The sequence below is a fragment of the Vicugna pacos genome, chromosome X, assembly GCF_048564905.1.
Source record: "Vicugna pacos chromosome X, VicPac4, whole genome shotgun sequence".
NCBI classification, from domain to species: Eukaryota; Metazoa; Chordata; class Mammalia; order Artiodactyla; family Camelidae; genus Vicugna; species Vicugna pacos.
The window spans coordinates 26567191-26589453 of record NC_133023.1 but is presented as its reverse complement, the minus strand read 5'-3'; the positions used below and the strand labels follow the sequence as shown (position 1 = coordinate 26589453).

The window sequence follows — 22263 nt, the reverse complement described above, 5'->3', positions numbered from 1 at the left end:
TATCAAAATTGGTGATATCTTGTCAAGAAATAATAAAGGGTTATCAGAAATCACAGATTCACTTAGTTCACTGCAGGGTGATGATGTCAAAACATAGAATGGTGGTGTCAATCACCCCAATTCTATCCCAGCTATGAAAAACTGGTCCCTGCAAGGGTTATGGCCTGTCCTTCAGTCTTGTCAACTCTAATAATCACTAACTTTTATTTATCTTCTGACCTGTCAACTATTCATATATAATTGAGCTTTTATAATCTTTAAAGTAAATTTTACTTGTCTTTCACTTTAGTTTTCTCTTCCTCATACTGAAAAATCCTGTATCCATTCTCTCTATACATAATGTCCCCTGGATCAGCTTCCCCAAATGCCATCTTTAGCTTGCTTTTGCTTCCATGGGCAGTTTCTCTTCTCAACACTGTTCACTGGCACACCATTTTTTTTTGGTCAATTTATCAATTAAGAACATTATATATGAGTTCCCCAAATCTAATAACTGGGTTGGCTTAAGATAAGGAATTTAAAAGGAGTCTGGAGAGCAAATGTCAAAGTGGCCTGAGTTTGAAACCACAACAATGCAGCTTCATCCTCTTACTTTGCCTAGAGACATCATTTCCAAGCCTGTGACTCTGGCAAATTTGATGGTCTTTATCAGTGGGGATTAGCTGCTTTTTTGTACTTTGTTCCATGATATTCTTTCAGATGACCTGGATAAGTGAACTTTTGCCTTTTACTTCTTGATCCCTAGTAGTTCATTTATGTATTGTGAAGTTGCATAAATGTCTCAGAGTGAATTCACAAGAAGCCAGGGGTCACTCTTAGTGTTCCTCAGTCTTAAAAGTTGCTTTTTAATGTATACTTGGAGAAGCATCACCATTTGTCTTCATCAGTCAATTAACACATCCTCAGAATCCTGGGACTGTGCTGAGAATCACAGCTCTCAGAAGTGCGGACAAAACAACAACAACAAAACAAAGATGGTTTAGAACTATTGAATCAAGAATTAACCATTGACAGTTAAGGTATACAGCACTAACTAATTATTGCCAGTGCAATCAAAATCAGTGACAATTAGAGACTTCTGAGAAGTGAACGTGACAGAAACGCCATTCTCCTGGTCACCACATAATACACTGAAGAAAACGGTGATTGTTTTCATTCTCTTAGCAGCTATTTTTATGCAGCTACTTGCAGTAGCAGTTGAACCCTGAGAAACCTGAGAAGATGACGTAGATCAGATATCTCCCAAACTTCAATGAGTACACTAATCACTGCCAATTAAACTACAGATTCTGATGTAGTAGGTCTGGGGAGAGGTCAGGAATCTACACTTCTAGCAAACTCTTAGGTGATTTTGATACTGCTGGTGTCCATGGACCACACTTCGAGTAGAAATGATTGAGAGCATTAGGGATGGAATCTACTGAATGAGCAGATGGAGAGTAGGGGAAGGGATGGGACTAACAGAGAGAGAAGAGAGGATAGGTGTGGGTTCTGATGAGGTAAGCAAGACATGGAAGGCCTTCCTCTTTATAGTGTAGCATCCTTTCCTCATGACTTCTCTAGTCATCAGAACAGTCTCATAAATTCTGACCTATATAGTGCTATTATGTGTTTTTCCTGAAAATTTGGTGAAGGGGCTGACATTTGCATCTAGGTTGGTTAGGGGTAGAACTGAGCATTTGACTAGATGCAGAACCAGATACAGAGAACAGAAGTGGCAAGGATTTGGGAAAGGATTTTGGATTCTGAAGGATTATGAAATTAGAGATTCAAACAAAGTTTACCTTAATCTCCTAGGGACCAGAAGGCCTTAGCTGATATCTAGATTATGTTAATATAATAATTATGATTAGTGCTTACCATATGCCAGACATTACACATTTTATAAACTACTTCAATAATCCTTGCAACAACTCAATGATGTAGGTATCACCTCTTTTTATAAAGGAGGGAAATGAGGTTCATGGCATGCCCAAATCCATATAGTCAGTAGGTTCCAGAGTGATTATCTTAACCTTGGTCTGGCTGAATCAAAAGCAATTCCCATTCTTGTTTACCGAAGACCAGAAATCTTGAAAGGAAAGGCAGGGTTGGGGGGTGGCAGTGGTGGGGATGTGAAACAAGTATGTTAAGGAAAAGCTGAAAAAAAAAACAACACAGGGAATGACAAAAAGCACTAATCTTCATACTGTTCTGATATTTCTACCTAGATTTGTTTGGACCTCAATGAACTGACATTTTGAATTTGGACAGACTGCTGATGAATCATGCAGTACTACTCACTCACTTTACGGACAAATTTTAAAAGGAGAAATCTAGAGGTGAGAGTTACACTGAAATACATTTCCTAAGAGGATCTTTTTCCACTAGCCTCAATCCCTTAGCATTGCTGACATTTAAGACCACCTTTTGGAAATTCCAGAGAGAAATAGCTTATCTGCATTCTTCTACTTGGAAGTGTGAATATAAATTGCTGTAGGTACCCTTTCTACTTAATCCTTTTTTAATTTCAGCCTTTCCTTTAGTTATCTTTGAGCCATCCCTATACTTGAGATGTATGAATTAGGGTTCATTTTTGTTCCACTGTGAATGTGAGTCCTTCAGGCCTCAAAAGAGAGAAGGGATCCACACTTTCTAAGGAAGGAGAATTTTTCTTACATAGTCCCTAGTAGGGGAGCACTTGGAAGGGCTCCCAGCTACAACAATTTTAAGACCATGTTGCAAAAAATAAACACATGGGAGAGGATAAAATAGTGCCAATTATTGTCGATGAAACTATTTAGGGGATGAGAAACTGACACTGTTGCAGTCTAACTTGAGAGGGGCGGTGCTAAGAAGGCACTTCTTCGAATTTTTCCATCAAGTCACAAGTGTCTTCATTCAAATGTCCGAGAGTAAAAGTTCTCTATGAAAACTCACCAAGAAATGCCCAAAGATGGGTACCAAAGGTTCAATTTATAGTTGTAGAAACAAAGAAACCAGAAGTTTAAAAATGCAGTCATGAGGTACTGGAAGTGCTTATACCTGGCTCTAAGTGAAAAAAGCTCTAAGTGAATACAAATAAAATATAAATATGGAGGAAGATTTGTGCCATAAGTGATTTTGTAAAGGATGGAAAATACATTTAGAATTAATCCCACTGGAAATATTCTAATTTTCCTTGTACTCCTACATCTTAGTCATCTCACTTACGCTTCTTTCACTACAATAAACGTATTTATTTTAAAACTAATCATCCTTCAACTCAAATGGCCTCCTGTGTTTTCACTTCCATGATTTATTTCCTTTCTTTGTGGGCAAGTAAATTATTATGGTCTTACATACTATTATGAAACAAGAAGTAACTTGAAATCAAAACATTAACACATAATGGGAATAGTGAATGTGCAGTTTTTGACTTTGATTCAGTATTGAACATTTTTAAATTATGGAAAAAATAGAAAATTATGGAATTTAGAGGGTTTTTTTATGTGGAATTCTTCATTTTCATCAATGTTCTTTCTTTTTAAAAAAGTAGAAATTGCAATTACTAGCTGATTATTATTCGTGACAATGCTAAGCCAAGAATTCTGCCACAACACAAGAAATCTCAAAAATGCAATACGGAATATACCATAACCTGGAACTCTCTTGGATCTTATTAATTATCATAAATAGCAGGCAGGCCTTATCGTATCATGGTTTCACTCACATCTGAATCCTTCTAGCACGGACTTCAAGAATGGAATTTTAGTAAAGAAAGTAACTACTAAAGTACTCTTTGTTTCCAATTTCTAAAGTATTTTGCCAACATTATTATCTGCTACACTGGAAAAAGAGTTGGTGGCTATTTCTAACCTTTTAATGATTACTTCATCTTTCCCCCTGAATCTGGGAAGAGAAGGATGACTTAAAATTGCAGAGCCAAATTGTCCTGTCCCTGATGGACAAAGCCTACTTTATATGGATGGTGACCTGGATTCAGAAAAACTGAAGGAAGCAACCCTACTACCTACCTAAAGAAGGAGCACAGGATGGACATTGACTAGAGGCTGCTGTAACAATAACAAGTTTGGTGACTTGACAATGTATGAGATTTGCTGGGATCATTCCTGAAAACAGTAACTTATTTTTCCCTTCCCAACTGATAACATCCCCTCTAGTTTATCCCAAAGGACTGAACCTCAGTAGTTGGACCTTTCAACTGCTAAGCAAATGTAGAGATGGTACTCTTCCTGACAGACTGTGAGTAGACAATGTGACATTTACTCCTCCCTATTCTCTTAAGACACATTCAAAGTCTGGAACGTGCTCCCCACCTCCCCCCATCCCTTCTATGCCCTCTACCTCCCACCATGACACTTCTCTACTTTTCTGATGAACTTCCCAATCTCTTCCATCTGACCTCACCTTTCACATCGCTGCTCTGTTTTTTGACCTGACTGATTCAAACCTGGTGCTAATCTCTTCCTTTACTTCAGCATCTGGAAATGACTCCTTCCTGCCTTTTCCTGGCTACACAACTCAGACAAAGTCACACATCAGAGTTCTATGACTCCAATTTTCACAGAGCTCCTATACCATGGGGTAGAGTTTGGCCTCTAGCCTTTGCCCCCTTGAGATCCAGGGATAGGGGTGACCATGGTGACATGGTGCCCAGGCTAGGCTCAGGTGAAAGAGGGGGCCTCTGGCCTTTGTGTGGCATCATAATGAAAGGACAACAAAGTCATTGCCTCTAAGATATCCCAAGTAAATTCACCAGAGCAAGGGACTCTTTCTTCACAGTTCAGTGTAGGCCCATATCATTTCTCAGATATGGGTCTACTTCAATCCTTGTTTCTACCCCTCTCTTATACACACACACACACACACGCCCTTTAGTTGTCACCTCCCATCCCACTTCCAGCCAGATACTACTTTTTTTTTTTGGTAGATTTTCTTTTTTTAAGACAAATTTTTATTAAAGTATAGTCAATTTACAATTTTGTGTTAGTCTCTGGTGTACAGCATGGTGATTCAGGTATACACACACACACATATACACATTTTTTTTTCATTATAGGTTACTACAAGATATTGAATATAGTTGCCCATGCTATACAGTAGGACCTTAATGTTTATTTTATATATAGTAGTTAGTATCTGCAAATCCTATACTCCCAATTTATCCCTCCTCCCCTTTTCCCCCCAGTAACCATAAGTTTGTTTTCTATGTCTGTGAATCTGTTTGTTTTGTAAATAAGTTTGTTTGTGTCATTTTTTTTAGATTCCACGTATAAGTGACATCATATGGTATTTGTCTTTCTCTGACTGACTTAACGTCACTTAGTATGATAATCTCTAGATCCATCCATGTTGCTGCAAATGGCAGTAAATTTTCATTCAACGATTACTAATTGCTGGAATTCCTGCTCCACCTCTTCCATCTTAAGAGTAAATGCAGATCCACTATCTCTTATATAAAACCTTTGGGGCCAGCTGTGTTGAGGAACTCAGACTTTTTCAGATTGCTGTAGGATACTATGATTCATATGCTGTAAATTAGACAACACCCAACAGGGTTTGTGGCTGCATATTTATTCACACTAAGTGGGATAAACCAAAACCATAAATAACCTCACACCAGTTTGAGATTTCTTTATTTTTTACCAAATGAGTCTGCTACAAACTTACAAAAAGAAAAAAACAATTGTCCCGACAACTTTTTGTATTTTGAAAATGAGGATTAAGGACTGGTGATCTGTATTATGTTGTGTAAATTTTAGAAATGATTAACAGAGGAATGGTGTATTTTAGGAGAATTTGGCTTTTTGTTGTTAAAATGCCTGATTTTTCTTATTTTGGAGACAGTACAGAGACAAATTTGTAGGTGGTACAAAGAAGGATGGAGTCACTCAAGTAAGCAGTTGAGAACAACCAGAAAAACAAAGCAAAGGGAGTGTGGGGTAGTGGGAGTTAGGGTGGGGGTGGAGGAGGAAGAAAGCCCAAATTAGAAGGAACAAAGAGAAAGAAAAATATTGGCTGACTGGGAATGGAACTTATTAAAGGGTAAGTGATAGAAATTGGAGGAAACAAGATAACTATGAGGACATAGTCAAGAAATATTCTTAAATATTCTTTTCAAATGTACATAAACCCACAAACATAAACCCAGGTAAGAGGAAAATATCACAAGCCTAGTTGTCCCCATTAATCATCCTGGTTTTTAATTTTTAAGTATTCCATTAGGAACTGTTTTCAAGGAGAAGCACTTAAGCTTATTTCTCCTTGGAAGGTTGGGAGTCCAAGAAGCCTGTTAGAAGTTAGAAGTTAAGAAGACCAGACTGCTCTAGCATTTTTTACTAAGAGCAGTAAACATGATTGAAAAGCACGGGAAAGTTGCCAGGTCTCTAATTTCCAAATGTAAAAAAAAAACATGGTTTTTATTTCACACTGGGTTGGTTCTTATTCTCAAGTCCTTTGACACGAACTCGATTGTTTCTCACATTCAAAATGTTCCTTCAGTCAACATATAGTCAGCCCTATAGAATACACGCGGTTAGAAGAAAAAAAAAGTTATCCGCAAAAACTATGAAACTCTGCAGTGTAGAGGATGGCGTTGCATTAAAAGAGAATACGTTTCTTCCATTCTTCAGATCTTAACCCCTATTTTTGGGTTTCTCCCCAACTTTGCCAGATGTTGAAAAATCTGGGAACCGCTACCCCCAATTACCTATTCAATAAATTGTTTCTTATATAGGAAAAAGGGAAAGTAGTCAAAGAGACACAAGAGACAGATAATCCGCCACTCACAAGCTGAACTAGTCAATTACAGAATTGCAAATTCAATTTCAAGGAGTATTTATTCCTCACGTATGGCGAAAAAAAAAAAACTAAGCGTCTCCTTAAAAACAGGAACGAGGTAATACTGGGCTGAATTCTTGGTCCAGAGCACACAGTAGGTATTTAGCAAATACATGTAAATTGATTACTTAAATATATGCCACTTTTCCTATGCCAGGCCTTGGGCTAGATCTTCTGGGTACAGGAAAAGGTTAATGTCCTTGGAGGGATTCAGATGCAACTTGGCATACCGAATGAATAAAGATTTTAGACAACGCGCAAAAAAAAAACAACAACAACAACAACAAAAAAAAACTGAGCTGCGGGGAAATAAGTAAGGTTTACATCACATTTTATAGGAAGTTCTCTTTCCCATTTTAGCGCCTGCGTTCGTTCCCTGAGCAGGCGCCCTTTCTAGGGGGCGCGAAAAGAGGCGACCCCAGAGAATAGAAGCGGCAGTAGACTGGCTGGTAAAGTTAGGAAATAGGTAAAACTAGGCGGGGGTGAATAGGTCAGAGACTGAGGACATTCTGAGTTTGAAACGACGGGACGAAATGTCTTTTGTCACTTTTCTTCACTTCCCTTCAAATCCCCCAGGATGAGAAATTGGCGGAGCCGGGGGGGGGGCGGGTTACATCACTGAGAGAGAACCTCTCCTTGCTCCAGCGTCCACAGCCCAGGAAACCTAGGAATCCACAGCTGCTGATGCCTTCTAGAAAAGGACCCACCCCAGCTCACTAAGAAAAGGAAACCCACGTGACGGCAGGGGGTGGGGGCGGGAAACCAAACGACCCTGGAGCGAGCGCGGCCAGGGGCGGGGCCTGGGGCCGGACAGCTTCGAGGAATAACCCCGCGCAGCCGTTCTGGGGCGGAGGGCTCGCCCTGGGTTCTGTGCGCGCCGCACACGAGGGTAGAGGACTCGCTCCGCGCGCACCGGGTTGGGGCGGGGCGGGCGCGAGCTTCTCGCGCCGGGAGCTGGGGGCCGGAGCCAGACGCCGCCCGGGTGCGGACCGCTGCCCCTCCCCGCTCGGCACCGCCTCCCGCAGCCGGGGAGGGGCCGGGGCGGAGCGAGACAGGCCGCGCTAGGGCGGAGCGGGCGCGGGCAGAGCGCGGCGCGGGGCTGGCGGCGAAGGTCTGTGGCGGGATCGGCGTCGCTGCGGCTGCCCACGACCTCTTCCCGGTCGGCTGCCCAGCAGACCCACCTTCCTGGCGCAGCGGGAAGCGCGCAGAGCCCCGAAGGAACGAGTACCCGCGCGCGGCGCCTCGGTTGCTGCCCTCCGAGAAAAGTCCGGCTCCCGGCTCTCCGGACCTGCCTGGTGTCCTGCCCTCCGGTGGGGCCGGCCGGCTGCGACGCCCGGGGCATGGCTTCGGCGGGCAGCGGCATGGAGGAGGTGCGCGTGTCGGTGCTGACCCCGCTGAAGCTGGTCGGGCTGGTGTGCATCTTCCTGGCGCTGTGTCTGGACCTGGGGGCCGTGCTGAGTCCCGCCTGGGTCACGGCCGACCATCAGTACTACCTGTCCCTGTGGGAGTCCTGCCGGAAACCCGCCAGCTTGGACATCTGGCACTGCGAGTCCACGCTCAGCAGCGGTGAGGGCCCGGCGCTCCGCGACCCCTGCGTCCCGCCCCGCGTCCCGCTGCCTGGACAGCCACCGCCTATTCCCTACACCTTGTGTCCCCCACCCTCGTCCGCCCCTCTCCATCCTGGCCCTTCGCGGACCCTCGGGCTCGGGCCACCTCCCTGTTCTCCACCCCTCTCCTCTCCCCGGTCCTGGTCTCCAAACCCGGTGTGATGTCCCACGCCCTCTCCTCCCGTGGCCATTCCTCGGGCTCTGGAGTAACACGTCTGCTATTTTGGGTAATTGTTATCATTTAAGGCGAGAACCATGTGGCTGTGTTGAAAATACGCCTTCCACACCCCGTTAAAAAAAAAAGGCACAAGCAAAAACGCCCCAACTCTACTAGGATGCTGCGGGTTCTCTCTGCCTTCCCCACTCTCTTCTTCCTCCTCTCTCAAGGAGGAATTTGCCTGAGTTTTCCTCTTACTGTCCACGTTTCTGCCTGTTCTACTCCACTTTATCTGGGTTTTCCCCCAGTGAGTTTCGATTTGGATTTTAGTTCCTTAAATTTTTGAGGGATGTGGAGAGTTGGGAGAGGGACAGGCTTTAATTTCCTTTCCTTTTTTGGTGACACTGTCCTTGATTGCTAGTTGCTCTTCCTCCCCCCACCCCCAAATGCTGCTTCTGTCCTCCAGACCTTTCTTTCTCTTCTCCGTCAGCTATTCACAGATGCAGGGAAAGTTATGGTTTATTCAGCCAGCACTGGAAGTGGCAAATGGACTGGGTAGGGGATGGAGAAGAAGATAGTTGGGAGGGGTACTTTACTGCTTTACTCTCCTTGACCCCCAGTTGCCTCTTCCTGCGCCCCAGTTATGCCCTTAGAAGAAAGCTGCCAACTTCCTATTTCTTGCTGCAAACCCTTTTCCTCGCTAATCTTGATTCTTCATCTGCTGGTGTCAGTGCAGAGAAAGGGGAATAAAAGGGAGAGGACCTGGCCTGATTTTACACAGTTACACACACACCCCTGAGAAACTCATTAAATTCCTTTCGGACAGTTTCATGTCTTCTCGGGGACTATTTATAAAGCTTTACTGGAAACGTTTCAAGTTCCAAGAAAGTTGAAATAGCACAAAAAGCCACAAAGATCCGATTTACTTTTGTTTTGGGTTTCTTGTTATAAGAGAAATTAATTCACTTGGTTTAGTTTTTTCCATAAATTTGATTGTCTGTTTACAGAAGGCTTTTTCTTTGATGGTACCTCAAAATTCCCATTGAAGGGTTTCGTCTTTGTTGCTTAATTCACTGTGGAAGGGACTGGTTGGCTGCGGGAGGTCAACATTTAGGTCTTTTCTTTCAGGGTTGGTTGTTTACAACTAAAGATAAAATAAATTGGTAAAAATGTCTTTCTTCAGTAACCAGGGGATCCAAATAAACTTTGGAGAAAATATCTTTTCTTTCCCCTCTCCAATAGGAATGGAAATTTATGTAGGAATGCCAGCTTCAGCACGTCTCCTTAGCAACGTGAATCTTTTGCCCCTTTCTCACTGTCTCCTGAAATAATAGCCCCCGATTGCATAAAGACTTTTCAGATAGGTTAGAGAAACCAGCTTCAACTCCCATTTTCTTTTCAGGCCCGTATCCTTTTCTCTTGGCCAGGAATGTGGGGAATGGGGAGAAGCCAGCTTCGGTTTGTTGAGCATATGCAGTGTTTGCTAATCTTTCCTTAATTGCCTCCATACCCATTTATCTCAGCTTTTTTCCTCTCTAAGCCAGGAAATAGGGAGGAGACATGAACTTAATGCAAATGTATTGATAATAGGACTCTGCAAAGTAAAAAATCGACGCTGGTACAGTTGCTGATTTTTTTTTTCCTCTAAAACCGTTATTTTACCCTCTTGCTGAAACTCATACCCCAGCATGTATTTCTTTCTGGGTTCCTGAAAATAAAATAGTTTTCATCCTAGGGAAAGTATACTTTGGAAGAAGTGGGGGTAGTGAAGGCTATCTGAAACTAGTTCTTGACTTTATTTATGTAGTATCAGCTCATTTTTCCTCTCCAAGGTGGTGGGTGGGGAGGGTGCCGAAGGAAAGGAAACAACATATGGAAAATTGCTCCATCTCCCCACTTTACAAAATCTGTTTTCTTACAGTGTTCCGTGGGCTTGAAGCTTCAGTCCACCAGTGTTTTGAAACAAGGGGGGAAGCTTGAAATGAAAGGAGCAGGCAGCTTTTCTCAGCCTGTTTGCTGTGTTGAATAGCAGAAAGCAGGGAGGGAGATGTCTTCTCTGAAGATTTTAAGAGATGCACTTCATTGTCTCTCAAAATGAATTACTTCGGAAGGAACCAGCAAGGACAGTTTTACTGAAGGCCCTTTACCAGCATCTTCAGGGCTTAATTAAAAACCTTTGTCTTAATTAGAATTAAAACTGCCATGAAGAGGCGAGCTTGTATTTACAGAAGGGAAATTTCAGGAATGTTTCTACTGATGACAATAGGTCCTACTTAGGCCCAGTTCCTACGGAAACTTTCCCCTCAGCCGTCATTTTAAAGCTGCATTTTAATTTTGATACCAAATATGCGTCGTTTGCTGCTTATAACCTGTTTTATGGTTTTAAGCAAAAGCAGAACCATGCCTTTTGTGTCCTGGTGTATTGAAGGTTGCGTCAGCACTTCTAGTACAAACCAGTAATCCGGGTGTCAGTCAACTGGAATGCCTTTCTCCGGTGTCCCAATTCAGTGTATGGGGGACTTTCCAGGCATTCATCTTTAAGCTATAAATTTCCCAAAAGACAGATGAAAAAGTGGCTAATTGACTGTCATTTGCGGTGGAAACAAAAAAAATTCTTGTTAGGAAGTTTAGAATAGGTAGTACTCACATGGCTGCTGGCCACAGAATTTCTAAGGATAGTTTTCCCCACTACTGATTTTGGCAGCCTTTTAATAAATCTTAAATATTATTTTTTAAATGATAGTAATGTTTTAGACTTTTGCTTAGTCACATTTAGTTTAGATAACTCTTTTTCTACAATATAATTATTAGGGTTTCACAGCCATAGCAATTACAAGAGAATCATAGTGCAAATAGGATTACTCAAGTATATACAGAATGCTGACACCCTAAACTCGATGTCAAACGTGCTGTACAACCTTTAGGGTAATTTTACATTTCTTCTTTAAGATTTATAAATGCAAAGCTATTTCATATAAAGCAGATTCCTTCTTTGATGTCTGTGTTATTTATTGACTAAGCAAAATAGAGGAACGTGCAGATTGCCAAATGAACACAATTTACTGAAAGTAGTTTTGGGATATAACAAGTGTTATTTATCCATCTTTCCATCCACAAAATATTTGATCCAATAGTGCCTTTTTCAAGGAATATTGTTAACATCATTCCTGCTCTGTCCTAAAAATAGCTGCATTTGTAACATGAGTCACTGGCAGTTTTGAAATGGCAGTGCACTATGCTAATAACAGGTGAATATTCTTATTTTCAGTTGACAGGAGGTTCTTTTAAGAGTGCTTTGTATGTAGCTCATTTTTAAAAAACTGTGGTATTAAGAATCCACTTTGAAAGGCATTATAAGAAAACCTGTCTTAGGTGGTAGTTTAAGATAAACAGAAATGCCTAAACACCTGCAAATCTTAGTAAATCTGAGATTACAGTGATTCTGAGTTCACATGTGTATCATCTGTGCATATTTTGAATTCATACCTTAATTGGGAAATAGAATTTCACTGTGAAACTTCACAATGTGATTCACTCCAAGAAAGGTTCAGCTTGTTGCTTGAAATGAGTTGATATTGATGCATGTTTACAAATAGCTCAGCAAGCCTGGAGGTCACAACAGTTGTACTCTCTTCTGGCTTTCTTAAAAAGAAAATAAGGAGAACAAATGGAATTTTGTTTTTATTCTACACAGGGTAGACTGGTGGAAAATTAGTCAAAGAGTGGCACTTAACACCAAAACTTTCTTGATTAATAAACCAGAGAAAACCTCGTATAATATTTCAAGATCTTCATGTTGATTTTCTTTTAATATCTCCTAAGATTTTCAAGTTCCCCAGATTGACTTTTACAAAGGACATTTTAATTTGTGGGCAGATATAATTCTTCTTTTGCTCACATTTATAGAATGATTGTAATCTCCAGGGAGTCATTTAGATCAATCTTTGTCAGCTAAGGGATTTGATGGGTGTGTGAGAGGCCTGGCCTTTCATAAAACGTTTCAAAACAAAACCCAAACAAACAAAAGCAGCATTGGTGGTTCAGTGGTAGAATTCTCGCCTCCCAAACAAACAAAAGCATATTTCAAGCAACAGATTTTTGCCTGCTGTCAGGAATACATTTTAAAAATCACTTTCAAGTTTCTCTTTAATAGTATGCCCACTTAGGGATACCATGGAGTGCTACTAGATATATTAGTGAAAAAGACTGTAGGTGCTCCAAAATAAGTCCTGGAACACACTACCTAAATAGCGCAGTAAACTTCTATATGAACTATGCTAAATTATAACATAACCCAGTAGGAGGGCAGAGTAGTAGAGAGGAATATATGAGGCTTTGGATTCAAACTGCCCAGAATTTGGCCACTTACCAATCATGTGACCTCATACAATTTGCTTAACATCTTCAAGTGGTTTGTCATGAAGATGAAATATATGAACATACCTGCTCATTAGGGTTGCAGTCCTTGCTTATTATATATTTAGAGAAACAAACCCAAAATGATGTTTTTTTCAGTAATTAAGGACTTTTTCCTCCTTAAGTGGTAAACATTCTTTGCACAGAATAATGCATAGTATTTTTAGTTTCAAATTTAAATTTTGATATGCATTATCCAGCATTTAACAGTGCTCTTGGTAGATAATGATCGCAAAATTATTATCTAATAGCTACCTTTTATTCAGTACTATTACATGCCAGACATCTCAGTTATTCCCAGTGTCAAATAAACTTGCAAGGTAGCTAATGTTATCTCTATATATTATTGAAGAGACCCCGGATCTTTGTAAGTGTACCAAGTTTTCAATCAGTGGTAGAGACATTTTTTTCCAAGAGTGTTCCATTTACTAATGCTGGAAAACTCAAATTTAGTGGTGTCAAATAATTATTTTATTATGTGTGTGACTTTTGTGGGTCAGGAATTCCGATAGGGATAATGAGGGTGGCTTGTCTCTGCTCCAGGATATCTGGAGCCATAGCTGAGGGTGATTTGAATGGCTGGGAACTGGAACACCTGAAACTGCAGGATCCCCTTCCAAACGGTTTCATGGGATTTAGCACATTGGTGGGAATGGCTGGGAAGCTGGACTCAGCTTGGACTAGCCTTTCTAGCATGGTGGTCTCAGGGTAGTTGCACTTTTTGCAGGATGAGTGGTTTTCCCCAGAGCGAGGGTCCAAAGAGAACTAGGCTCTGTTGGAACCAGCCTGGGAAAACACAGAGGAGCTATATATGGCCAGCCCAGATTCCAGGAGAGGAGAATTGGGTTCTACTTCTTGATGGAGCTGTGGTAAGGTAACTTGTCAAAGAGCATGTAGAATAGGAGATGCTGTTGAGCCACATTTGCAGTAAATAGTCTGCTCTGACACTGGAGTCTAGCTGCAAATCTGCATTCTTTATTGCCTCCAAAGAACAAAGACAACTACATATCTTCTTTCTTTAAGAACTTTGAATCAGTTATTTAAATAATGTTTGGCTAGGGAAAAAACTGCCCTCAACCAACACATAACTTTAATGATTGGTCGCTTGTATGGGGTTACTCTAGATTTGGAATCAAGTGAACTCGAGAACCTAACCTGTCTACAAATAGAAAACATTTTTCTTTCTCCCTCTTTATATATAACCTTAGGTCATTTTTGGTTTATAGTCTCACATGATCAAGGATCAAACTGATTGAGAATCTGGACTCTAATTTGCTACTTCATTTTGCATGCTAAAATTTTCGCCTTTTTAAGAAAGTTTCGTAAGAGTCCGACAAGGTGATTTGTATATGAACATGAAAATGTTAAAATTCCAGACAGGAGCCAAGTTTTGTAGTGCTAGAAAGGTTTTAGGGTTAGAGGTTTTTTTGTTTGTTTGTTTTTTCCTTATTTTAATAACATGATTTTTCTCCTGATATTTGCCCACATATTGAATCACAGAATTATAGTACATTTAGAGTAGAAACGATTTTTAAAGTAATCCTGCCCGATTAAATTCATTGCATGGATAAGAAAAATAAGGCAAGACACAATATTAAAGACTCAATACACTGTATTCAGCTGTAGTATTTTTGCAGGGTGATTTTTCAAAATTTCCTATAATATTGCAGATAACTATCTCTTGGTGCTTCGGAGACAGTTGAAATACTCTCTGGTAAGGAACATGAACTAAAGAAGTTAAGGACTACATGTGAAATAGATGTCTACTTTTTATGAGATTACTTATCATCCAAGATTTCATTTTTCTTAGAATTTAAAGAATCTTGAAATAGACTTATATATGTTGTTAAGTCTGTTAAGTTTTAGATGTTTATCATCAAATTTTACATTGTTACCATAGCTAGTCGTTAATAATCAAGAAAAACTTCTTTTTCTTTAAGTGGCTCCATGATAGGGTACTTTAAAACAACTGCTTAATTTTAAGTTGAAAAACAATTCCAAAAGTCTGTGAAAGCCAGCATGTAAGTTTCTTAATTTGATGCTAAATATGCATATAAATTTCATTAGGTCAACTTATTACTGCATTCTGGCTTTATTTTTTAAAAAATTAAATTTACTTATCAAGAGACTGATTTTTCCTATTAACTTATTACTGCATTCTGGCTTTATTTAAAAAAAATACACTTATTTATCAAGAGACTGATTTTTCCTTAAGCAGAATTTCATCCTCACATGTCAAAGGCACGGACAGTTAAATCATATCAGTCTTCAAAGTACTGAAAAGTAGACAAGGACACCTTTCCTTACCCTTTTTTGCTCCTATATTTGTTTGGGATTTTGAGACATTAGTAGACCATCAATTTCCTGTTCTATTGTAGTCTTGCCTTTGGCACTGAAAACTATTAAAAAATAAAACAAAACAATAAACCCTACAAAAATGAAGCACCTTTGTTTCCCAGAGAACCAGGAAAAAAAAATCTAGACCATTTTTGTCTCTACCAGCTTATTAACAGTTGTGAGATTTAAAGTGATAGTTTAATGAGCCATGTTTCAAGATAATGTCACTAATACTGATTCTGTCCTTTCAAAGTATGTATGTATTAGGCAAAAAGATGTTAAACAATAGAAGTTGGGACCCCAAGTCACATATTCTCTATGCATTAAAAGGCACACCCACAAAAGATCTCAAATTTCCATCAAAGGGAGTTTTATTTCTGTTATGTTTTAGGGTCCCTAAACCAAATGTTCATCATAACAATTAGTGCTTTGTGAATGCAACCTGGAGTCTATTCCTTGCACCAATAGGTGGCTTAAAGAAAGATAGAAATGACCTCTCCCCTCTCTCCTATCTTTTCTTATCCAAGGAGTTAATTTCATTTAAACATATTCATTGATTTCCTAGCAGGGAATAGGCACTGTCCTGGTACAAAGTCAGCCAGTCAGTCTGGTGGTGAGAGCAAGGTGATGAATGAAACAAACGGTTTCTCTTAAACAAATTAATGAAATAATATGTATGTATGAAGTGTTATAAAGGAGGAAATACATATTCAACTTCTGCAGGAGGATAGAAGAAGGGCTGTCATCTAATGAAGCTTCCTAACAGGGAACTGGTAGGGGCACTAGCTTGCCAAATTTATCCTTCCATATTTACTAGGGGTGTCTTAATAATGATCGTAGGTGACTGGTTGGCTGTCTTCCATCTACTCTTTGATTATTTTTAGCTACCCTAAACCCATCACAAAAACTTTTTAGTTGCTTAGAGGCAGGTCACCCACTCCTAGTCCTGGCATGGGTTTTATTCTTACTGTTTTTTCCAAATAATCAAGTTTTCCAAATTGTAATCTTACCTTTTTTTAACCAAAGAGTGGAAAGGGAACAAAGTTCAATGTAACAAACTCATCACAAGTTTACAGAAATACGATTAGAAGTTAGTATTGAGAAATAACAGTACCCATTAGATAATATTAGTTACCATCAAATGCTAGCAAAAGCTTTTTATTATAGTACTTGATAAGAAACAGCAGTCATTAGGGATGATGATGTCTTTCTTTTTTTGTCTAAATACTAAAACATGCTTTAATAGCAGGGCTTTTGCTAAGCATTGTATACAGTGGTTTTATTTGGGGGGAAAAAACACCGTATGTTATGGTATTTAGATGATAAATTAAATTTCCACCAAATCTTCTATGATAGAATTCTGTGACACGGCTAAAGTGACCCTTTATTTGTAAAGAGAAAAGAATATATAGTCTTCTTCTAAACCAACATGAAACAACTGCAAGGGTGCAAACGAAATTGTCGTGGATTGAAAATTTGTAACCTGCTTGGCACTTTGGGACCACCAGAATTTTCCAAAAGTTTGGTAAAATTGATCTGCACTTTGGTCATTAAGAGTTGTTGCATTATGTATTTGGATGGTTACCTAGGGTCATTTATGTGCTTAAAGTCAGGTTGGCACATTTTTTTTTTTTAATCTATGAATGGGCCTAACAAGTAGAACCCTAAGTTGTATTGTTGCCTACTTGATTAACATGGATTTTAAAGTAGGTGCTTCTCTGATATTCCACTTGACTTTGTGTAGCACAAGCACACAGTGTCTATACTGCTTGTCACTTTAGAAAAGACACATAGTTGTTTGCCATAAATATTTGTTTACAAGTGAAGAATGTTAGTTTGGGTATTAGTTGTTTGAAAAAAGAGGTGGTCATTTTAATTACTGAAATCAGAATCTGGATTCTTCTTTTGGCTGCCTTTGTTTGTGTTTACATCTCACAGAATAGTATAAAATTCCTGCAATGCTGATGGATTTAGGTCACGATGCAACTTAGCCAAGAAAACAAAGTTTAAACTCCCTTAGTAATGGTTCCTGTTTTCCACTTCATTTGCCACATGCAGACTAACTTTAAAAAGTTAAGTATATCATTTGATACCTCCGGAAATATTTCGGCTGTTAGGTCTATAGTTTCCTTCCTTTTATTCAGAATAACAGCATCGTTTTGGTTCATTCTTCATAGATGAGGCTATAGCCCTACTCTGCAAACTCAGAAGTATGTAGCATTAATTTCAAAAGAAATTCTTAAATTACATCTGATGAAAATAATGAAATGCCATAATTTCTGGCAAAGTGAGCTAGTGGTGAAAAAGACAGGGTCTTTGGTGAAGAGATGGATATCTTAGGAAATATGGGTTTGAAAAGTTATTCTGTAACGGCTTTTTTTCCTTGAATAATAAACCATTCCACTATTTCCACTTTCTGATGATAAAATGGAATTGGCAATGCAGAGTTCTCTGAGTTCTTACCAATATAACTAAAATAAGTTTAAAGGTTTTGCTATAAATATGTCCTATAAATGAATAAAGGCATTTAGAAGAATGGAATGTTTGTTGGGAATGAGGGAAATGCTCCAGTTCGTGGGGGTGAATAGGGAGAACTTGGGGACGGCTTGCAAGTTAGTGTCAATATGATAGGAAAGATCACTCTTCTAGGTTGAAGAGTGAATGATTTGATTACAGTTATGGGAATCAATTTGGTTAATATGATATTCTTTTGGAAAATTCACTATTCTTTTGGACAATTCACAGGTGAAAATGTAAGTGCCTGTCTGGCAAATTTGAATATTTGATTAAGTTATTAAAATCAGTATTTTAATTTGTGATGAAAATTACAGGAAAACTGAGAACCATGCATTAAAACATTAGAATACACTTAGGGAAGTACTACCCACCTCAGTTGTGGGAGTTGAATTTATAAGGTTAAAAATCTGTTTCTTCATTGCTTTTTAATTATATCAGTTTCCTAGAAAAAATGACAATTCAGTGCTCAGGGATTACATACAGTAGACCCAATCTCAGCATATAAACAATACCTACAGAGGTAAATAAATTAGCCACTGTTTGACGAGTTAAAGGGTTTGAAATGAGATGGGTGGAGGAAAGCTTTAGGCACTGGTATGTGCATTGACCTTGGCTCAAAAGTGTGGAAAATGTATCATCATTTAGATTTTGCCTTTCCTGAAAATCAGAAGTAAATTTTGACCATGAATTCCCCAAGGGAATGTGAATTCTCTAATTTGGCAGTTATAATGTGGCCCATAGAATTTTCATAACGCAGTGGCAATTGCAGGCCAGTCTCATGTATTAGACTGTAAAGTAAGTCAGCACAATTCTGCAGAATACTAAAGCATTTATAGACATTGGAAACTCTGGCACTAGCTAATAAAAATACCTTGAAAGAGGACTTGAATTTAGTTCCTGAGTTGCATATTAATGTTGGACTTGGTGTTAGGACATAAGGACTGCCCAATTTTTATTCTGTAACTTCAGAGAAAATATAATACTGCATTTATGTGTATATATATGTGTGTGTGTGTATTTTTTTCCTTCTTTGCCAAAATACTCTTTAAGTGGAACCTGACGTACACTGTGACAGCCTCATTTCAGGTTTGATTTCCATATCTAAAACATCCCTTTCAGCCCATTTCAGCCCTAGCTAGTTTATGGACCAAGGATGTACATTATTTCCTCAAAACCAATCATCGCTTGTTCTCTCAGGTCTTAGAAACCAGTCAGATTTCAGATCAGCTGGCGTGACATTGAACAATGACCAGTTTTAATTGTGCAGAGCACTGCAATTTGTAAAAAAGCACCATGGCCTATGATGTTCTGCAGGGCTGGTTTACGTTCACTGCTCCAATACAGTATCAGTATATCATTTATAGAAATGTATAAAACTAATGCAGAGTAATGAATCTCCAAGGACTCTTAACACTTCATCTGACTAAATACTGTGAGGGCTATAAAATTGGGGAACTAAGATTGATATAGAAATTAATCAATTATGAGAACTTAAAATCGATTTTTTTTGAAGAAATGGACCTAAAAATTGAGAATTTCATGACATTTTAATTTGTTTTACAGATACTGATATGGGGTAACACGTATTTGTGGCATGCAAACCTTCTAATGGGAAAAAACATTTGTGTGGAGTTTTCTGGTCATTTATTGTAATATTAATGTAAAATTGCCCAAGTCCTATAGTATATAACAAAACATTTTATATGTATATATTCTTGTTAAATCTACATTTGGTAGATAAGTAAATATTTATTTGTATGAACATGAATCTTAGCCTATTGTTTTAATGGCCATTAGTAGGTATCTATAAAAGTATTTTTTATCTTTTTCTATTTCCCATCTCTTAGTCTTGTTCAGTAAAGAGGAAAATGGTATCAGGCCGATTTACATGGTCCCTGACTTTAACTCACCTGTAAGGCAGGCCCTAACATTTGGACAATAGATTCTTGCACTGTTCTCAGCTCCAAAATGCCTAGTGTTGAACCTTGAAAACTGCCCCAGGCCTCCTTGACTATGGTAGCCGTATCTTTCAGCTTACTGACTGATATTCAGCTGGTCACAGAGTTAAAGCTTTGGTCCTGGGCAACCTGCCTGAGTGAATCATTCCAAATGGATATAATGACAACAATCCCCAAACTCGGCACCGTCCACCAGAGATACAGCCTCAATACTTCAGTCTAAGCCCCAGGTTTTGGCCAAGGACAGTGGCAGACATATGTGGCCCAATTCTAGACTCTCTTGGAAAATAAAATGGCTGTTCTCTTTGAGCAAGCTTAGCTGTGGTTGTGGACCAAAGGGAAGGGTGGCAATATCACAACAGTGGAGATGGTGGTGATGCTCCTTTTTGGCTTTATGTCTAAAGTGACTTTCTCACTAACCACAGCCTCAGCACTAAAAATTAATATGGGACATATAGAAGAAAATCAGAACAGGTTGTTTTCATCTACTTTTTAAAAACTATTTCCTCTGCTACAAGAAGTTCCCTTCCAAATTAGGTTCTAGTCCCTTTTAATACCTGTTACTCTCCTGGTGACTTCTATTGCATTTTATTGGTTTTCCATACAAAATAAAGTATTACTTTTTAAAGGAAATTCAACATTATGTAAGATAAGGATTTTTTGCAGTTTTATATTGCTTGCTGGATAAGCATCACTTTGCACTCCTGTATTACTCACTTATCAAATGGACTTCATTATGAAATTATTATTATTGTCTGAGAGGTTTTTACCTAGAAGTAAGTTCAGCATTTTAGAATGGTAGATGAGGTATAGACGTGTCAGCAAACTATATAGCCTGAGGGTCAAAACCAGCCCACCACCTGTTTTTGTAGACAAAATTTTATTGGAACACAGCCATGCTCATTCATTCAGATACTGTCTAGGGCTGTTTTCATATAACAAGGCAGAGTTGAGCAGTTATAACAGAGATGACCCACAAAGCTGAAAATACTTAATATCTGGCCTTTTATAGGGAAAGTTTGCCAATTTTTTGTCTTAGTCTTGTTTGTTACAAAATACAAATAAATACATATATTTTAGCTATTCTTTGAGGATATTTAAAGTAAAGAAAAGTGAACAGAATTCTTGTTTGATTTAGGATTGAAAGTAGAAATAGTCAAGTGTATGGTATTTTATGCCTGTTGGGCTGTGTGCAAGAGCTTATTGGAAAAAAGTAATTATTGTACTTTTATTTCTAAGGTATTTTAAAAATGAATGAATATTTAGTTGTATCTTGATTTAAATAAAATTGATACTTTCAAAATTCTTATTACTTTAAAATAAATTGGAGGAAGTTGCTAAAAGTAATAATCACTTTATGAAAGTAAGAGTCCAACTAGAAAATGTTCAGCATAGGCTCTCTTAAAGTTTCCAGGAATTTGATTGATGACTGAATGGATTGATTTCATTATTTTCTTTGTATCTCAAACTCTTTGATATAATGAAAATTTTATTTATTATTCAGAAATTTCAACTTACAACTTTTCAGAAGGATTTCTGTTATGTTAAAGTACAATAAAATTGTCCTATGTATAAACTTTTTCAAAGAAATTTAGAGACTTCCAAATGTAAGGCTTATTTTTTTGTTTTTTTAATTCAAAGTTACATGCTTTTATGGAATAAAAAAGGCCATAGTATGGCTATCCTTTTAAACTCTAGTTGAAAGTCAGATATACTTTTGTTTGAACTTACATGGCTTTGTTACAAATAAATGGCATAAAAATACTCTCCACTTCTTGTGATTCATCTTCATATTTTAAAAAGTTTGGATTTGTTCTGTTTCCCCCTTGTTTGTTGTTTCCTGAAAATGCAGTGCAAGTTCTAGTTCAGTGCCAGCTATATATCCAGAATTTATTAGGAGGAGAGGATGTGGAAGGGATGCTTAAGGCAAGATTATACAAGTATAAATAAAAGATGAAACTCTTGAGACATTTAGGTTCCTCTACTTGTCCCTTGTCCTGCAGAGGCAAAGAGTGCACTTTAGAAGCTTTCTGGAGGGATAATTTCAGAGTACAGCATCAAAATATCATGAGTTCTTGACTTTGGATAGACTGCACTGCAATTTAACCATGGATTAAAGTCTATTTTTATTTCCTGCACATACATTAAAGTGAGGGCCAGAAGAGGCAGCCTGGGACTTCCAAACAAACCCTACGGAAGAGTCAGAAGAGTGTTCTCCACAGTATCATTTTCTGTGATGCTTCCTAAGCTGGATAGTGCTTTCATATACTTACTCTGCTTCTTCTTAGAGAATATTCTACTCTTATGAAATGGAAAATGGGCCAATTTTCTTTCATACTCTTTCTAAATCTTTATTTTGTAGGAAATGATAAATGCATTTCAGCAAGGTTTATGTTTCATTCAAGGCAAGGGAGACTTTTAAAGTATCTATGTACAGAGGCCTGCACAT

At 38.6% G+C, this 22263-nt stretch overlaps 1 protein-coding gene across 1 annotated transcript in view; it reads left to right on the top strand.

Moving 5' to 3' along the window:
* The first annotated feature begins 7898 nt into the window (after positions 1–7898).
* The window catches only part of TMEM47 (transmembrane protein 47), a 28511-nt gene continuing 14146 nt past the window's right edge, over positions 7899–22263 (top strand). The window contains exon 1 of the mRNA XM_072956184.1: positions 7899–8388. Coding sequence (XP_072812285.1) covers positions 8163–8388 — 226 coding nt within the window. The 5' untranslated portion in view covers positions 7899–8162. The remainder of the gene's footprint in view (positions 8389–22263) is intronic.